At 41.7% G+C, this 20,159-nt stretch overlaps 1 protein-coding gene across 3 annotated transcripts in view; it reads left to right on the top strand.

The window, feature by feature from the left end:
* Positions 1–20,159, top strand: part of ABL1 (ABL proto-oncogene 1, non-receptor tyrosine kinase) — a 124,262-nt gene that overhangs the window by 79,033 nt on the left and 25,070 nt on the right. For 2 of the 3 annotated variants that reach the window (XM_045563733.1, XM_045563734.1), the window contains exons 2-3: positions 14,497–14,670; positions 15,235–15,530. In XM_045563733.1, the coding sequence (XP_045419689.1) occupies positions 14,497–14,670; positions 15,235–15,530 (470 nt within the window). The remainder of the gene's footprint in view (positions 1–14,496; positions 14,671–15,234; positions 15,531–20,159) is intronic. The other variant, XM_045563735.1, reaches the window with a different exon arrangement.

Here is a 20,159-nt window from a genome sequence, read left to right as displayed (position 1 = left end):
CGAACATCCTAACTCAGTGTTTATTGACACCCACTCAGGGTCCTAGGCATCCCAGGTCAGGGAGAAAATTGAATAAGGTCAAGTTTTCCATTGTTCTATCAAAGACGGTTCTGCCATAAATGTAGTTTGATAATATGCTACCTGCTACTGAGGCCTAGGTGTCAAAGAAACAATGGTAAACATAAAGATAGCTAATAATTATTAAATGCTTACTGTACAGGCACCAAGTAACTGTTTCAGCACTCTCTGTGATCTAATATACTTATTTCTCATGATGGCCTTATGATTATTTCCATTTTATAGATGAGGAAACTGAGGCATCAGAAGGTTAGGTAACTTGTCTAAGGTCCCAGAGCTAGTGAGTGGGCACCCTGGGATTTGAACTCACACTGTCTGCTCTGGAGAGCCCATTCCTGGCTACTCTGTGCTCTACTGACTGTGACTATTTGTCTCCTTTGGAACTCACTGTGGGTTTTTAAATGGTATCTTCAGAAACTCCCCAACTATTGCTAAAATAAGGGTAGTCTTTCTCTTCTAGAAACCTGACAGTGGCAAAATGGTTACATTTAGCAGTAGGATTTATTTTTTTTAATGTATATAAAAGTACTTTTACATAAGAAATTCTAAAAGGGTATTTAGTGAAAAGTACCTCTCTCCTATGTAGCTTCCCCACCTATAGGCAGTCAGTCACTCGGGAGTTTCATGTGTGTCCCTCTAGAAATAGTCTATGGATATACAAGCATTTATAATACTTGAATTTTGCCCCCCAACTTTGTGAAAATGTGTGTTTACAGCAGTATCTATTCCCCATGACCACATTTAGTTTAACAATCTTTGCTCTACTTTGAATAGTGAATTTTCTAATTATTCCTTTCCCCTGGAGATGTGAAAGAAAACATGGACAGTAGCCTTTTGAATTCAGGTTTTGCTTGTTTTTTTTACTTTTATTTGTTCATGTGTTTGTATTTACACACATTGTGGATGGATATTGTACATGGACATGATAGTTTTGTAGTTCTGTACTGTGGAATCAAAGACTAATAATGTCTGTGAAGTGAACTCTTCTTGAACTTTAAAAATTTATTTTAAGGGCCCACTTCTAAATGCTTCTTTTCAGCAGTTGGCTCAGCGAATGCTTTATGTGGTGCCAGCCACACAGATACACTTTTAGAACTTGTGCTTTGGAGAAGCTTACGCTTTCTTTCTAAATACTCTCTCCTGAGGTCATCACACTTCCCTTGTTTAGTAACAAAGAAAATCTGAGGCTCTCTCTGTGACCTGATGGGAGGCCAGTCTGTTCTTTTCATTTGGGTTACTTAACAATGCCTAACATTGTTGAGCATTTATGATGTGGCTGGCCTGGCGCTGCGCACATCATGTACAGCCTCAATTACTGCTCACACCAGCACTCTGAGGTTTCTAGAGAAGAGGAGGAAGAAGGGCCCTGTGTCACTTTGGGTGGCAGTGCTTTTGCATTTGGAGTCCAGGCATCCCAGTTTTTGTCTGATCTCTCTGATCTTTTATTTCCTTACCTCTAAGACAGAGAGACTGTCCTCTGTGCAGCCCACCTTAGAGGATTGTTTTGAGGACCTGTGAGATGGTTGAAGGAAAGCTTTGAAATGTATGTGTTTATACTGACACGAGATTCCTCTGAGATGCCCTTGAGTTCAGGCAGTTTTATGTCTACCACAAGTGTTCCTAGGGTCCCATTCTCTTATGTAGGTGGGCAGCTCTGGAGCCAGCCGACCTGGACCGTATGCCAGCTGCACTCTTGGCTGGCCTTGGGCACTCACCAAGCCTCTGTGTTCTCACTTCTAAAATAAGGCCTATAGCAGTCCCTACCTCATTGAGTTGTTGAGAGATTTCATGTAAATTGTTTAGCAGAGAGCCTAGTATATGTAAACTGTTGTTTTAAATAAATATTTAGCAGTCTAAAATGGTGGCTTTACCAATCTCTGTAATGGCTGAAGTGATAAAGGAATTGAGCTGAACCCCACCTATAGTTTTTCTTGTTGTTAATGATGCAGTTTGTTTCCAAGTTTGTTTTTGATGAATATAATTAATACTTCCTGTCCTTGGTTTTTAGCTGAGAAGTATCTTCCCTCCTTCTGACCCTCTCTTATTCCCATAGTGAATATTTTTATTGTGCAAGAAAAATTCCCATCGGCTCATGGTTGGCATTTTATTTCTCCTCCTCAGAGGCAGTATTTCCACAGCTCCAAACAAGTGAAAACTGTAAATATCTTGCTACTTACTACCTTGTAAATCGAAGTCATTATAATTTTGCCAGTATAATTGCTGATCTGAAATAGAAGCAGGCAAAAATATCAATGGGTAGGTTTTTAAATAGGCCAATTGCAGTGGCTCACGCCTGTAATCCTATCACTTTGGGAGGCCGAGGTGGGAGGATTGCTTGAGGTCTGGGCAACAGTGAGACCCTGTCTCTACAAAAGGTAAAAAATCAGCCAGGCGTGGCGATGCGTGCTAAGTCCCAGCTACTTGGAAGGCTGAGGCAGGAGAATCCGCTTGAGTCCAGGAGTTTGAGGTTGCAGTGAGCTACGATGATACCTGGGTGACAGAGTTAAGACCTTGTGTCAAAAACAAAGCGAAAAACAAAAAAATCCCCAAACAACAACGTATAACAAGATCTAAAGATCAAATGGGACATTGGGAGAATTTAACTTTGCCTCTGTAAGAATGATCACAATTAAACACACAGAAGAACAATTTATAAAATAAATTCTTAAGTTTGTTTTTTCTTTGGAAAAACAAACAAAATGGAAAATTTTAACCATATCTCAAAAGCAGACAGCATAATGAGCTCCCTTGTACTTATTATCCAGCTTTAACAATTATCAATTTGTGGTCAATCTTGTTATTTTCGTGCATAGTAAAGTTACAGTTCTAAAGCCATAGAACAAATAGCTTGCTAGTTACTTAAAAAAAAATTTTTTTTTATTATATAGAGATAGGGGTGTCACTATGTTGCCCAGGTAGTCTTGAACTCCTCAAGGGTTCCTCTTGCCCAGGACTCCCAAAGGCTCAGATTATGGATGTGAGCCACTGCCAAGCCAAGTTATTTACTTTTGAGTGTGTGATTTTCTCCTCAGATGAGGATGTTAATCTTTAGAAATTGGTTTTCAAATCTTTTTTTCTTAATGTGCACCATAGATACTTTGTTATATTTGTGTGTTGCATGCTGGTTATGGGGAAGATAGATAGGGAGAGGCCAAGAAACAGATGGGAAGGAGAGAAAGGAGAGGAAGAGACGGAGGAAGGGAGACAGAAACAGAAGGGGCAGATACAAACAGATACTGGGAGACAAAGACAGAAGGGTTGGGAGAGAAGGAAGAGAGGAGGGAGAGAAGTAGAGGGGCAAGGAGGAGGCAGAGAAAGACATCCAGAGGAGGAGAAAGAGCAAGCTGGGGTTGGGGATAGTGCAAGAGACTGTGAGTGAGAGAGACGCAGACAGATTGATGGGCAGGCAGCTGATAGATGGATAACTAGAGGGGAGACCGACCCGTAACCTGTCTCTGCTTCCATTTCCTTGCCTCCCGAATGCCCTAGAGTCTTCCTAATAGGGTTATAGGGATTCAGTGCAGATAAAGTGCTGGCACTCAGTAAAGGATCAGTATTAGCTATTATTCTGTCACATAAAGTTGTATAAACTTTAACCTCATCGTGCTTAAATTCTCTACAGAGGCCTTATCCTGATCTATCTTACCAGTCCTCAAATTTAGCTAATAAGCATTGCACATTGAATACCTTCAAATTATATTTAAAGGCAGGCCATGAATAGAATTGGGCATTGCCTTTGGAGCCAAAATACCATTTTGATATATGGGGGGGGAGGTCATGTTCACTTTACCAGATTAGCAGTAAAAATCCTAATGGCTAACAAGACAGTCTGGGGAAATTGCTTGCCATTGGGTAGCCCATTTAGTTCAGAGACTCTGATCTGAACTGACTCAGGAGTCCATGAAGGCACATTGATGAAGAAGCAGTGTGAAATGAGTGTGTTTAAATCACCCGTGGCTGGCAGCAGAAGGGGAGGCTTTTCAGGCTGTTGTAAATGGCCTGTGACAATAAAAATGCTGGTGTGGCTCGCAGGCTCACTGTGTACAGTTTGGATCTGCGGCCAGTGTAGGGATTCCTGGAACCTTTCGTGGAGGCATTGGGGATCTTACCATGCTGTCTCCCTGTTAGGAGTCTGTAACAAATCCTGTTTCTTTTGAAAGCACAGAGAAATTTTTAGTTTCACCTTGTTTTAGGACCTTAGCCTTGGTTTATATTTCATTCAGAACAAATCATTGCATTCCCCAGGCCTTTATAAAGGAAGGTTGCATTTGTTTTTCATCCTTACTGTCTGTCATTGTTGCTGTTCTTATCAAGGGTTAACAGATTATTAAGCTGCACTTTTTCAGTTATGACTTAGTATTTTACCTTGCCGCTAAAGACAAGCACGTGCAGGTGCTCCCCGATCAGTGCTGTGTGTGCTGCATTGCACTGAGCAGGTGCTGAGGACTCTGAGATAAGAAGACTTGGTCTCTGCCCCAAAGGAGTTTACGTTATTGTGGTGACAACAATAAGGGAAGGAATAGTGGCCCTGTAGTGCAATGTCCCGGGCAGGCATTCATGCAGAAGTTCTTCCTGACAGTCCAGCTAGGCTGATGCCATTGTGGCCATATTATGCAGTCAAGAAACAGACTCAGAAATGAACATCTTCAACACGTGGTGGTGCTAAGATTTGAACAAGACCTACCCGTCCCCCCCACCCAGCCCACACCTATTGTACTGTAAGGGGCATGGGAACAGAATCCTTACTGTGTGATGGATGTAGGGTGGTAATAGAAACAGATAACAAGTACCCAAATGGGATGAAGGAGAAGTAATCAGGTGGGAGTGAGGTGGTGGGGAGGAGGTTTCCTAGAGGTGGGGAGGCCAGGAGGAGAGGAGTAGCTGGGAAGGGCATGGCAGGGAGAGTAAATGGCACTTGTCAAGGTGCAGTCAGGAGAGCCAGCAAGGAGGGGCGTCAGGGGAACTGCACCAAGTCTGGGGAGGCAGGAATGGAAAGGGGAATGGGGCAGAAGCTTCCAGCCTAGACCTTGAAGGGCTTCACGTGCCTGCGTCAGGAGCTCAGACTTTTCCTGCAGTGGTGGCAGGAATGACAACCCCAACCAATTTTTGAGGGCCCATGTGTGCTCAGTAGCAGTGTGTCCCATGTTAGCTGCAAACTGCCAACTACCCCTCAAGGCATATGATGTTCCCAACATTGCCCAGGTGACACTGCTGGTCAGTGGTAACTGACCATCGACAGGCAGGCTGCCTCCCAAGCCTGTGCTTACCTCTCCCCCTTGGCCGACAGCCATCTCCAGGGGATTATAAGCAGGAGAGTGACCTGGTTAGCTGGGCATTCTAGAAAGATGGTTCTGATAGTAGGGAGTGGAGGTGGAATGGTCAAAGTGGGGAACCCAGCCAAGGGTGTGGTGGGGCATGGAGAGGACAGGAACGATGAGCGATTTAGGAGGAGCAGTGCCAAGATGTGGGGTGTGAACGGACTGAGGCCGATTCCCAGCTCCAGTCCTGGCACAGGCATGAGTGCTGGTGCGTGGTTTTGGAGATGGTGGTGTGCCTACTTATGAGGGTCTTTGTTACTCTGCTTCTAGTAATTGGAAACTTTTTGACAATAGATTATTAGAAGGTGATACAAAATTCCGTTTTTTTTTTCCCCTTTTTGGTTGAGAGGGGCATGGGGAACGTGTATCTTCAGAAAGGTTAATATTTGGACTGTTGATAGGGACAGAATTTAAAATTGACTGGCTTAGAACATTGTAATATAAAAAGATTCCAGGGGAAATATTTAAACCTTTCCTAATTTAAATAACTTTATTTTTTAAAGGAGGTTTCTCTAGAAACCTGTTTAATCTACTGCCCATAATGCCTATAAGTGGAAAGTAGTACAACTGCTTTTATTTTATTTTATTTTATTTTATTTTATTTTATTTTATTTTATTTTATTTTATTTTATTTTATTTTATTTTTTGAGACAGAGTCTCACTCTGTTACCCGAGCTAGAGTGCCGTGGCGTCAGCCTAGCTCACAGCAACCTCAAACTCCTGGGCTCAAGCAATCTTACTGCCTCAGTCTCCCGAGTAGCTGGGACTACAGGCATGCGCCACCCATGCCCAGCTAATTTTTCTATATATTTTTAGTTGTCCAGCTAATTTCTTTCTATTTTTAGTAGAGACAGGGTCTTGCTCTTGCTCAGACTGGTCTCGGAACTCCTGAGCTCAAACAATCTGCCCACCTTGGCCTCCCAGAGTGCTAGGATTACAGGCGTGAGCTACCTCGCCCGGCCTATTTTAAAAGAAAATTGTATAATTTAGATTTATCACTAATTTATACCAGCCTTCTTTTGGGCTCTTCTCCCTATCAGATTACTGGGGTTTTACTGAACTAATTCCTTAGTGCAGGAGGAGTTGCTAACCTGGCCCTTGGAGTCTGGGATAGAATTCAGGCGCTCCATGTCCTAGACTCCAAGGGCCAGGTTAGCCCTGAGGTTACTGCTCTAACTAAAATTTGGCATTTCACTTTTTAAGAATATAGGTAACAAACCACAGTAATATTAGCAGTATTTGTGACTGTCCAGTAGAAATCAGAGATTTTCATATCACGTAACAGCTATGATTATTATTTATACTCATCACTACTTTGAAATGACAGTAGTTACCATTAGATCTTGTTAATGTGTTAATAAATACATATTTTATGCATTAATAAGTACTGTATCACAAATTAATTTTTAAAAATATTTTCATGACTATTTCTTTTTAAAAGAAAATTTTTTTTTTGCAACAGGTCTTGCTCTGTCACCCAGGCTGGAGTGCAGTGGTGCAATCACAGCTAAATGCAGCCTTGAACTGCCAAACGATCCTCCCACCCCAGCCTCCTAACTAGCTAGAACTACAGGCATGAGCTACCAGACCTGGCTATTTTTTTTAAAAAAATTTAGAGATGGGGTCTCACTGTGTTGCCCAGGCTGGTCTCGAACTCCTAGCCTCAAGCGATCCTCCTGTCTCGGCCTCCAAAAGTGCAGGGATTATAGATTTGAGACACCATGACTGGCTTTTTAACACCTGTTTTAGTATGATTGTTTTCTTTTGCAGTCCTCTGTATTTTATTTTATGCATTTACAAACTTCATTCTGAGCAGGAGCCCCTAGGCATCACTTACTTGCCACCAGAGGCGTCCATGGCATAGCATAGGTATAGAGCCTGGCCTTGGTGGCCTTGGTGTGGCAGGCTGGCCTTGGATTCCTGGTTAATCCTTCTTCTCTTGCAGTACATTGTCTTGTTCAGGGTCCAGCCCCTTCTCACCCGAGTGAGCTCACCCCATCAGAACTCCTGGCCCTCAGTGTCTGTGTTCTTTAATTTATAAATTCATCCATGGAACAGCACTTGTCTTCTATTAGACTTGAGTGTGTGCAGGTTTTCGTTAGTTGTGTTTCTCCCACAAGGACCAGAGGTGCATGATAATCTTTGCATCATCACCACCCTGCCCTGTCCTTATTCCCCATCTGTGGACACAGTGTTTTAGGGTACTGAGAAATTTTGTTCAGCGTGTGAACATAATGGGAAGGCCGTGTTTTTTTAAAAAAATAATTTTAACTACTCTGTGTGAAGGTGTAAATTACAAAATAAAGGACCATGTAGAAGTAGATGACTTTCATCAAGTTCAAATTGTGGGAAGTAATACTTTTCCTCTAAGCTCATATTATGAAAAGTTGTATGAGACTGTTATAAACTGACTTGAGAACAGTCTGAGCATGATCTCATCAGTTGGAACAGAGTATGAAATAAAACACGAGGCCGTCCCTCTTTTTAGAGGGATCTGTTTTATAGATTTTTAAATTACAGAGATTCCTTGAACTGGAGGACAATAATGAAGTACCCACAAAGGAAATAAGAATAAAGCAACAAGGGTTTCATAATTGAATGTGAGCAAAAGTTAAGGGGAATGTTTGTCACGTCTGACACATCCCTGCCCTCTTGCCCCTCCCCACACTGAAATGTCTCTGAGACATTCTTCCGGAGAGCCCACAGTGTGGACAGTAATGAGTGCTGTGCAGCTGGCTTCTCTGCGCTCTAGAGGGAACTGTGCACAAGTGACCTTGGGCACAAGTGCCAACAGGAAGGTGGGAAGCTTCCCAGGATGTTTTTCCTGGAGATGAAGGCTCCTCTTTGGGGACTATGAAGTAGCCGGCCACTGCAGTGTGTGAGCGTCCTACTTCCCTTACTGTTTACTAGTGTCTGGTTCAGCAGCAGCAGCCCCTGGAAGTCTAGACCAGATACACGGTATCAGAGAATCTTTTGATCAGTGACTCACAACGTTGAGAGACGATTGTTTGTATGTAAAACAATCTTTAAATTGTACTTTAAAGACCCAAACCATTTCTTAGAATACTTTCCAAACAAGTTAATCATGCATAGATCCAGCGAATTTTGTGGCCTGGTTCTCACTGAATTTCCGAACAATTTGATATACTCTTATAGCCAGCGTCATAGCTTTTTAGTGGTGTGGAGGCATTTTTAGATATGACCATTCTTGGTGCTCGACTGGCTAATTAATGACTTTTCCTGAGTTTATTTGGTGGGTGGAGACCTTTTTGTTAAATCATGGCGAAATAACAAAAGGGTTTTAAATGGGGTGAAAGGTACTTCTGAAGATCCAAATCTTAAATATATTTAAAATATGACTCAGAAAGGATGCTGCCGAAAATGCGCACTAAAAAATTTTAAGAATAGCAGATGCTAAAATTTATTCCCCAAGACTTAACAACAGCCAAAAGATCTGCTGGAAGAACAGGAGAGGGGAGTATTTGGGACATCTTTTTTGAATGAAGCCTTTAGGCTTCTTTAGGGGTCTAAACTTCCTGACAGTGGGGCTGGCAGAAAGTTCCTGTTAAGCAAGAAAGATTTAACTACATTCTGCAACTTTGGCCTTGTAAGCTGTGATCATTTTTAAAGTTGACGAGCATAGTTCACTATGAAATGAAGCAAGTAACTTGGCATTTGTTCACTGTGAGTCAATTTTGACATCAGCCTGGATTGGGAATTGACTGGAAGGTTTTGGTGTTGGACTGTGGCTGCATTTCAGTGTCTCGTTCCAGAGGCATGCATGAGCAATACTTCCCTTTGGGCTTTGGCCATTAATTTGTGGAATAGAGCAAGCACTAGAGAGGAGAATCAGAGGCTGCCTTGGACTGCCTGACGTCCTGTTGAGCTCAGAAGCAGTGGGAGGCCCTTTCCTTCCTAACGAAGGCCTCATCCTCTTGCATGAAGTTCCCAGCATCTGTCTACATGTTAGGGACAGTCCCACTTTAACCCACACTTGAAGTTCATAGTCACCTCTGGGCGGGTATCTGCATTCTGCTTATTCCAGGTGTTTTCCAGGCCACTTCCCTGATTATGTAACTTTGATCAAATCCAGATGTTGCAGAATGTTTGATAGAAGAGGTCAAATGGCATTTGAGAAGAAAAGCATTTCTGTATTCATGACTTTGGTTTAATTTCCTGTGTGGGCCTGGTCTGCCAAAGTTGTGTGCTCACAGCCTCAATGTTGAAACACTAGAAGGAAACACACAAGTACCTTTTCAGGACCACTTGAGATTCCCCCCTTCCCCAGCGTACTTTTTCCATGTTAAATTAACAATTATATAAGTATTAGTTGGCTTCTATTCTTGATAATTTTTTCAACTTTTGTAGTTCCTTTCTTTGTTTTGTTGTGTTGTGTTCTTTTTTTTTTTTTTTTTTTGAGATGAGGTTTCAATGTATCATCCAGGCTGGTCTCAAACTCTTGGCCTCAAGTAGTCTTCCCCCCTCAGCCTCCGGAGTAGCTGGAACTACAGGCGTGAGCCACCAAGCTCGGCTACTGTAGTTGTTTTCCGATAATAAAAATAATCTACATTCACTGTGAGAAATATGCAGTAATATATAAAAGTATAAAGGAAATGCTCGTAGTCCCACCACCCTGAGTTCACTACTATTCATATTTTGGTGAAGTTCCTGCTGTCTTTTTTTAATTTTTACAAAATTGAGATCATGCTGTATATACTGGATTATAATATAAACATTTAATATATTATTATAAGTATATTCCCAACCCATTAAGTATTTTTTCCAAAAACATTTTGAGTGACTTTTTGAATATATTCTGTTTTGTAGATGGAGCATAAACTCACTTATCTTGTACTGATAGATATTTTGTACTTTTCCTTTCTGTGCTGTTATTTAAAATCAGTGTATACAAATCATTGTGTGGATCTCTTAGGATAAATTCCTAGAGGTAAATCAAAGATTATAAAATTCTTTAAAGGCTCTTGGTACACATTCCAGTTGCCCTTCTAAAATGTTACAGCAATTTTTGTATCTACTATGAACACTGTATGAGAGTGCCCATTTCATTGAAGTCTTACCCACACTGGCTATCAGTGTCAGTAAAATAAAATAAAATGTATCTGAGAATTTGACCAAGAATTTGCGTTCTTTTTGTTTTTTGTTTTTTGTTTTTTTTGAGACAGGATCTTGCTCTGTCACTCAGGCTAGAGCGCAGTGGCATTGTCATAGCTTACCATAGCTTCAGATTCCTGGGCTCAAGCAGTCTTTCTGCCTCAGCCTCCTGAGCAGCTGGGACTACAGGCAGGCACCACCACACCTGGCTACTTTTTTAAAAATGTTTTTTGTAAAGACAGAGTCTTGCTATGTTTCCCAGTCTGGGCTCAAGTGATCTTCCTACCTCTGCCTCCCAAAGTGCTAGGATTATAGGTGTAAACCACTGTGCCCGGCCATTGCATTTCTTTAATTATTAAAAAGGGTTCACACATTTTCCATGTTTAATGGTAATTTTAATTTTCTGTGAATTGCTTATTCATGGTTTTTATCAATTTTTTCCAGAGGGATTTATCTTTTTCTTGCTGATACATAAAAATCCTTTTATGTTAAGAATCCTTTACCTGACAGTTTTACTTAATATAATGGCAATAGAAGCACTTGACAATAGAAGCTCTTGACTGGCTTCTACTTAACTGCCTTGCTAAATTGCCCAGCATGGTCCACTTCTTTATAAAACATGCCTCCCTAGTCCCCGTGCACACAGGATAGGGCAGCCACCCCGCCTCTGTCTGCTGCCACTCCCTGCTCCTGTCAGCCAGGAGCCAGCTGTGTTTGTTTCTACGCCTGTTTATTTCAGATATATCTGTTGTTGTAATTACTTGGTTAATGTGAAGCCCGTGAAATACAAATGTGAAAAGAGAATTGTTTCTGTGAAAATTAAGATGAATGCTTTAGAAAGACTTATAGAGGAAGGCAGCTTTTAAAAATTGCCGTAGAATTAGGTGTAAGGCCAACTGTAAATGCTCAGAGTGGACTGTAGAAATCTAGAAAGATTCTGTAGTGGGAATGCTTAGTGAATGGCTCTAAGTCCTCTCTCCACCTGCAGGAAATGGAAGCGAGAAGTGAGGTGATGCATTATGGGTAGGACTTACAGAAGACAACATCACGCTCGTATACTCAACACTCTAAAGGACAGTCCTTGGCCCTAGCAAACGAACATGCACTAGGTGGGAGTGGAGAATCGCATATTTTAATAAAAAACAATTCCCTGCTTTAACCAGCTTTTTTAACTGATCAATCTCTGGCTCTAGGTGTACTTTTAGAGCCAGGGTAAATAAATAGAGAACAGGGGACCCTAACACATTACCAAGTTTCTTTCACATTCTAGAAGATGGCAGTGTTATAAGACCCTCTTCTTTGAAATTATCTTTGCCCTCACAATTCATAAAATGAAATTACCAAGTGTTTGTAATAACATCATTTGGGATGTACTCTTTTAGGAAAACAATTCCTGAAGGTTTACTTCAGTTAGTAGTACAAAAGCTAGAATTGACAGACTTTTATTATTTATGTTCTTTTGGTTTATTCCAAAGAGATCTTTTAGAGAATGTCCATTTCTGAAAATTCTCTAGTTATATTTCTGGAAGTTTAGCCTTGTCCCTGAGGTGTCTTAGGTGTCTCCAGTGTTTTAAGTAGATTTAGGGGGTACAGGTTGAATTCTGTGACATGTACATATTGTGTAGTGGTGGAGTGTGGGCTTTGGGTGTACCCATCACCCCAGTAGTGTACATTGTACCCCATAGGTAATTTTTCATCCCTCCGCCACCCCAGGCTCCCCCTGGTGAGCCTCCAATGTCCGTCACACCTGTCTGTGTGCCCTTGTGTAGCCATAGTTTAGCTCTCACTTGTGAGAACATGTGGCATTTATTTTTATGTTCCTGAGTTACTTCACTTAGAACAGTGGTCCCCAACCTTTTTGGCACCAGAGACTGTTTTCATGGAATACAACTTTTCCATGGACTGGGGCGGGGGGTTGGTTTTGGGATGATTCAAGTACATTTATTGTATACTTTATTATTATTATACATTGTAATATATAATGAAATAATAATTATACAACTCACCATAGGTTGGGGACCCCTGACTTAGGATAATGGCCTCCAGTTTCATCCAAGTTGCTGCAAAGGACGTTATTTCATTCTTATTGAATGTGCTCCATGGTATATGTACGTGTACATCACATTTTCTTAATCCACTTATCAATTCATGGGCCCTTAGGCTGATTACATATCTTTGCAGTTGTGAATTATTCTGCAATAAACATACAAGTGCATGCAGTGGGGATTTTTTGAAGTAAATGCAGAATCAGGCTCATCACTGAGAGGGATATGATTGTCCAGGAAAAGACATTTGAGGATCCTCTAAATCCATTGAAGGGGAAAACTAAAACATACTATTTTGTTACCATTTGTGTTTTGGCTCAAGCCTTGGTAGCTCCTTTTATTATTTTCACACTAGAATTCCATCCCCCCTTTTTTCCCTTAAGTTTGATTTCTTATTGTAGTTCCATAAGTGAGTATTTCAGATTTCACTCCATAATGTTCCTCAACTGTAAGATCTACTTGAGTGGATTTGCTGGTTTGGAAGAAACCTTCTGTGTACTGTCATTATCATAATAAAAAAATTCTAGAGTTTGAGCATAGTTCAAGAAAAAGAGGAAGAAATAAAGAAACTTCAGGAAAAAATAATAAACTATTTGGCCCTGTAGTGAACAATATTCGCAGATTTTCTAATATAAGAGCTGTTGATTGGTTTCCAACTTTGAGTCTCTTATAGACAAAACATGGAAGACTTTATTATTAGAGTAGAAACTGTTAGTAATTTTCACAAGGCGATTTAAAAACTGTCAAGAACAGCCAAGCACCTGTAATCCTAGCACTCTGGGAGGCTGAGGCAGGAGGATTGCTTGAGCCCAGAAGTTTGAGGTTGCTGTGAGCTAGGCTGACGCCAAGCGTCTCTAGCCTGGGCAACAGAGGAAGACTCTGTCTCAAAAAAAAAAAAAAATCCTCCTGCCTCAGCCTCCTGAGTAGCTGTAACTACAGGCACGCGTCACCATGCCTGGGTAATTTTTTCTATTTTTAGAAGAGATGGGGTCTCACTGTTGCTCAGGCTGGTCTCGAATTCCTGAGCTCAAGTGATCCTCCTGCCTTGGCCTCCCAGAGTGCTAGGTTTTATGGATATGAGCCGCTGTGCCCTGCCGAGCCCAGGAGTTTGAGGTTGAAGTGAGCTATGATCACGCCACTGTGCTCTAGCTGGGAGTGACAGAGCAAGACTCTGTTTAAAAACAAAAAACTAAAGAAGACCACATTTTAGAGTGGGCATGGCGGGGGAAGCTGGAAGGAAGAGTGAGACGTTAATATCCTTATCTTGTGCAGTAAGTCCTTGAGAGCTGCTGTCTCTGGCTGGGAGAACAGACAGTAAAGGTGTAAGTCTGTCACTGAGAATAGGTAGGCACCAGTAGGGGATGGCACCTGGGAGTGATGGGGTCGGGGGCTGTGGTGATGGAGCTGATATTTTAGAGAGGTGGAGGTGATCACCATAAAAACAGCTGTTGCCTCTGGGGCTACAGAAGACTGGTATAGCAAATGTTTGCCTTTCATTTTAAGCCCCTCTGTACTATTTGTGATTTAAAGTTATGTGCATATATGAACTTTGAAACATAAAAATGTTTTAAAGCAAGCAACTTTTGCTCTATATCTTAAACAAAGACAAAGACATAGGATGGTGGATTGTTTCCCTTTCTGACTAAATTCATGTTAAATTAATGAATTTTAAAAGCTCAAACTATTTGGGAACAGTAATTACCTCCTTGGAATGAAAATACTTGGTGTTTTTCACAAGATTTGGTTAAGGAAGAGTTTTTGTTTTTTTAAACCATCTTTCTTATTAATAGTATTTACAGATATTAAGAAATGAAATAAATTAGGAGCATAAAATGTTAGAAACACAGACTTTTTTGCTCCGGAAAGTAAAACTAAGTTTTTCTTCTAATTCTTCTTCTTCCTGTTTTTTTTTTTTTTTTCCTGTTCCCCTCTTTCTCTTCCAGAAGCCCTTCAGAGGCCAGTAGCATCTGACTTTGAGCCCCAAGGTCTGAGTGAAGCTGCTCGTTGGAACTCCAAGGAAAACCTTCTTGCTGGGCCCAGTGAAAATGACCCCAACCTTTTCGTTGCACTGTATGACTTTGTGGCCAGTGGGGACAACACTCTAAGCATAACTAAAGGTAAAAGGACTGCAGGCAGCAAGTGGTGATTTCAGGAGACAAATCGGGGAATTGTGGCTTGACTTGCTGCCCCCTCTGCTTGTGAAATAGCAGCTTTATAAAGATTGAAATGCAGACATCCAAAACAATGACAGCATCTTTCTAAGGCAGTCACCTCTCCTTAAAGAGAATTGTTGAACGGTAGTCTTTAGCAAAAACAGAACTTGCTCTATTTTTTTATTCTGAAAAGGATAGCTGGTCCAAATACTGAAAAAACATTTTTCCCCTAAATAAAGCATTATCCCGCCCAAAGTTTCCTTATATTAGGAACAGAGCACTTGAGCAAACATGATAGATTTATGCAAACTGGGGCTATATAACTTACCTGTTTATTAAGTACAAACAGGAAGTTTCATATATATAAACGTGTTCTTATACTCTTATAAATGCATGTGTTTATGTGGACTTTTTAAAATGAAGTCAGTATTTAGGAATTTGCAGATTTTTAGTAATCATACAAGAATGAATGAAAAAGAACAAAGCTGGTTTTTAAAGCTAATTTGCCTGATTTGGTTCTTTCCTAAGGTGAAAAGCTCCGTGTTTTAGGCTACAATCACAATGGGGAATGGTGCGAAGCCCAAACCAAAAATGGCCAGGGCTGGGTCCCAAGCAACTACATCACGCCAGTCAACAGTCTGGAGAAGCACTCCTGGTACCACGGGCCTGTGTCCCGCAATGCCGCTGAGTATCTGCTGAGCAGTGGGATCAATGGCAGCTTCTTGGTGCGGGAGAGCGAGAGCAGTCCTGGCCAGAGGTCCATCTCGCTGAGATATGAAGGGAGGGTGTATCACTACCGGATCAACACTGCTTCTGATGGCAAGGTAGGGAACCTGGGCAAGGGTCGTTTGTCAGGGGAGCTGATGGGACCGAGACAGGGTGGTGGTAGTTAGTCCTACCCAGAGGTTCTACTGTTGGGGTGATAAGTTATTATTGAAACAAGCTCAACCAAGAAGATGTTTAAGGGGTCTTTCAAGTAAACGGCGAGAATCATTCCATTAGCCTTATGAAGACCCTTTACTGAGGATCAGTCACTTAATGTTTCAAGTCCCTGGGCCTGGTATGATTCTCTCACTGTCCTGCTGGTATTTTGTTGTTAGCAGTTTCTTTTTTTTTTTTTTTTTTTGAGACAGAGTCTTGCTCTGTTGCCCGGGCTAGAGTGCTGTGGCGTCAGCTTAGCTCACAGCAACCTCAAACTCCTGGGCTCAAGCAGCCCTCCTGCCTCAGCCTCCCAAGTAGCTGGGACTACAGCAGGCATGTGCCAACATGCCCAGCTGATTTTTTTTTTTTTTAATATTTTTAGTTGCCTGGCTAATTTTTTTCTCTTTTTAGTAGAGACAGAGTCTTGCTCTTGCTGAGGCTGGTCTTGAACTTCTGACCTCAAGCGATCCTCCCACCTCGGCCTCCCAGGGTGCTAGGATTATGGGCATGAGATACCATGCGTGGCCAGCAGTTTCTTAAAATAGGGAAAATATCTGTTGGGTTTTAGACATACTTCTTACAATAAGACTTTTTCTTTTAAAAAATCTCTTGTAATGATAGTAATTCATCCTCAGTGAGAAAAATTCAAGCAATGGATAAGTATTTTAAAAGACCACTCGCCAAATAAGTCTGGTAATATGGTCTTCTTCCTATAGATAAAATCACATTTATGGATATGTGTGTACATACATAATAGTATATATTAATATATAAAATACATATTGTAAATATATACATAGTTTTTAAAAACAAGTGGGATCACTTATACCTACAGATTTCCAAGCCCAAATTATAGTGTTGTTGTAAAGGAGTTGGCATATATAGTTTTGTGGTCTTGGTATAAATGGTCCTTAAGACTCCATGAAGGGAAGGGAGGAATTAACCTTTACTGAGTTCCTACTGTATGCTGGGGCATCTTGCCATCATCATCTCCTGTAACCTCACCTAAACCCTCTGGGCAGGTCCCGCTGTAATCTGCATTTTTTGCATTAAAGAAAGAGAAGCTGAGAGGGATGAAGTTTCTTGCCCAGGATTGCAGAGTGAGTCACTCATGGGAACTAGGCTTGGGTCCACTGTCCTACACTCTGCCACACCAGACTGGCGAGGGAGAGGGGAGATAAGTGGATTGTCTGGGTGGTCCAGATGGTGTGTGTATTTTTTGTAATATGTACTGCACTTACAGGGTTAAAAAAATCAATAGACTAAAATGAATTAACAGTGAAAGATGATCTGTCTCCTGATTCAGTTCTCCTGCCCAGAGGCAACCGCTCTTACCAGTTTCTTGCAGTTACCTGGTGTGTATGGGTTTATGTTTAAAAAGATACAAATAATGCATACTCCACACTGTTTTGCATCTTGCTTTTCTCATATAATATATTTTCAAGATTGTTTTATGGCAACATTTGGAGCTGCCACATTCTTATCAGTGACTGTGTAGCACAGGGGGACCATTATTTATGTAAACAGTCCCCTGCTGGTCTTTTAGGTTTCCAATCTTTTGTTATTATAAATAATGCTGATAGGAGATGACTTTCAAATGCGCCCCCCCCCCACACACACACACACTCTGTTGCCCAGGCTGGAGTGCAGTGGCGTCATCATAGCTCACTGCAGCCTCAAATTCCTGAGCTCAAGCAATCCTCCTGCCTCAGCCTCCGGAGTAGTTAGGACTATAGGCATGTATTACCATGCCTAGCTAATTTTTTTTATTTTTTGTAGAGATAGGGTTTCGCTATTGCCCAGGCTGGTGTTGAACTCCTGACCTCAAACGATCCTCCTGCCTCAGCCTCGCAGAGTGCTGGAATTACGGGTGTGAGTGCCCTGCCTCAAACCTCTTTTTAAATCCGTGCCCATTGTAAGAAAAACACATTTATATCACATCCCAGTACTCAGACTAGTAACAGAAGTTTCATGAAACCTTGTTTACCATTACTGCATGTAAGGCACTCTGATATTTTATGAATTTTGGTTGTAATTTACTAAATTTATTTCATAGACCCACTAGCGGATCGTGACCAGCAGTTTGAAAATACACCGCACAGTATTTGTGTGCAGTGTAAGTATATGCAGATTAAGTTGCTAGAACCTATTGAAGGTTATATGCTTTGAAAATTCATGTAGATATTGCCAAATCACCCCATATAGAAATTATACAGATTTGTTCTGCCTGTTTCCCCTCACCCTCATCAACAGTTTATTATTAGACTTGTAAAAAATGTCTTCGTCACTCTGATTGGTAAAGAATGACATCTCATGTTCAATATGCATGTATCATATTTTGAGTCATCCTTATGCCATTTATTAAATTCATCTTTTTTCCTACATATTAGAAATATATCAAGTTTATATATGTATTTAGGCCTACAGATCTCTGTTCTCTTCCTTGGTCTAGCCACATGCCAATACCAAACTTTTGATTGCTGTAGCTTTATACTATGTTTTAATATCTCGTAGGCCTAGTCTCGTCTTTACCTTTTTTTTTCTTTCTTTTTAGAGACAGAGTCACACTATGTTGCCCAGGCTGGACTCAAACTCCTGGGCTCAAGCGATGCTCACGTCTCAGCCTCCTGAGTAGCTGGGACTGCAGGCCTGCACCACCGTGCCCGTCTTATCTTTTCACCATTTTCCTGGCTGTCCTCACACATTCATTTGTGCCATATGAACATACATGCACTTCTTTTCAAATGTTGTTTTCTTTACATGTCTCAGAGTCTTCTGGCTAAAGTTCTTCTGCCAATATCTGATGCTTTCCATCATTGCATATGTCTTTAGTACCAGCACAGTGGTTTGTATGACAGATAGCAGAGCCTCTTGTCTATGTGTGACTAGAGATGGGCCTTAGCTTGCTTTTGGAGTCTTTGTTCTTATCCCAGATGTGGAGTTAGGCCTTTCCATTCTGTGGGCTATACTCCAGGGAGGTGGGCCCTTTCAAAGAGCCTTCAGACCACCAGAGTACCTTTCTAGTGAATCAGAACACCACTGTGCACTGCCCATGGGAGGTGATTTTCTGGAGTGGACAGCTTGCTTCCCATCTGTGCTGTTTATCCAAGGCAAGTCATGCTGTACCAAGATAATCACTTGAGATTTCTACTGAACAGGATAATGGTTTCTTTTCCCTAGAGTTGTTTAATCAGCAGCCTTGGAACAGATGCAGGCAGGCATGATCTAGTTTGACAACTCATTAGCTAGGGGTTGGTCTAAAATACTGTTCAAAAGGGAAAGAAAGGCCTGTATATGGGATACATGATTTGCAGAATTTTAGATTTATCCGAAGAGGAAGCTGACCCCTCTGTGTAAAAGCTGATATGTGCCAGGTGGGTTCATTTCATTCCAGGCAGAGCATAGGGAATTGATTTGATCAGCCAGTATCCACTACTGGGCAACTCTTAAGACTTTCCTAGGCCTCCTCCCTCCCTCCTTGGCAAAGACTCTTCCATCAACTGTCTGAGCACCTAGAGACTTCGCAGCCCACAGAATTCTGCAGAGGGTGCTTTCCATGAGGGCCATGCTGGAGGGGGATGTGTCTGGGATGAGTGAGTAGTGTTAGAGTGGGGAGATACTACAGCCTGTGTGAGACAGTACGGCTTGGCGTTGAAAATGCTTCTCACATAGCAGAACTTTGATGCAATCCTTTTTGGGTTTCGAAGGGGAAAATTTAAGATTAGTAGGAGGGACAGGCTGAAGTTGAATAAATATAATTCTTATTTTTAAATTAGTTAATCTTCAGAAAACAACTGAATTTAGAAGATTCTTCCATAAGGCCCCAGGATCTCTCTGTGCCTCCACCCCCTTGGCTCCTACTTGCCCTTCCCTGTGTTCTGTGCTTTTCAGTCGCAGGTGTGGCCAGTCAGGCCAACCCGGGCCTGGCGACTCTGAGAGTTTTGAGTTGGACTCTCAAAAGACTGAGCCATGGCTGTTTCCTAGGATGTCGACAGTCGTAAAAATCTTCAGATACTCAGGGGTTTGCTTGTCATTCTTCTGATACTTTGCCAAAGTTTGTAATCCTCTCGACATAGCAGAATTAAAGACTGATTTTCCTTCACCACCCTCTGCCTAAGTCATTGTTAGTTCTGAACATTTGTATCTACACCTCATTTACTTCTGTGGGATGCCACTGTCATGTTCTTCAGTTCCTTATAGCTAGCCCTTGATAGAGTCTTTCCTTTTCTTGAAAGATATGCCCAGTTGACATTTATTTTCATGGTCCGCTGAAGTGACAGTTTCAGGGTGACAAGAGTGGAATTTGGGCTTAAGGTTTAGCAGAGTGGCAGGAAGGGACCACTTGGAGCCTCTTAGATTTTTAAGGTTTACCCACCCTGACAGTGGCTCAGCAGGTGCAGGCCTCCTGGTTAAAAGATTGCTACACACAGCTCACCTGCCCCTGGGGAGGACTCTTGGAACGTGCCTGTGTACCGCTGGGCTTCTGCCTTCCTGCTGGTATGTGAGCAGCTCTCGGGGAGCAGCCTGTAAAC

The sequence above is a fragment of the Lemur catta genome, chromosome 10 (assembly GCF_020740605.2).
Source record: "Lemur catta isolate mLemCat1 chromosome 10, mLemCat1.pri, whole genome shotgun sequence".
Lineage (NCBI taxonomy): Eukaryota > Metazoa > Chordata > Mammalia > Primates > Lemuridae > Lemur > Lemur catta.
Note: the sequence above shows the minus strand (reverse complement) of the source record. Positions and strands in the feature narration are given on the sequence as shown.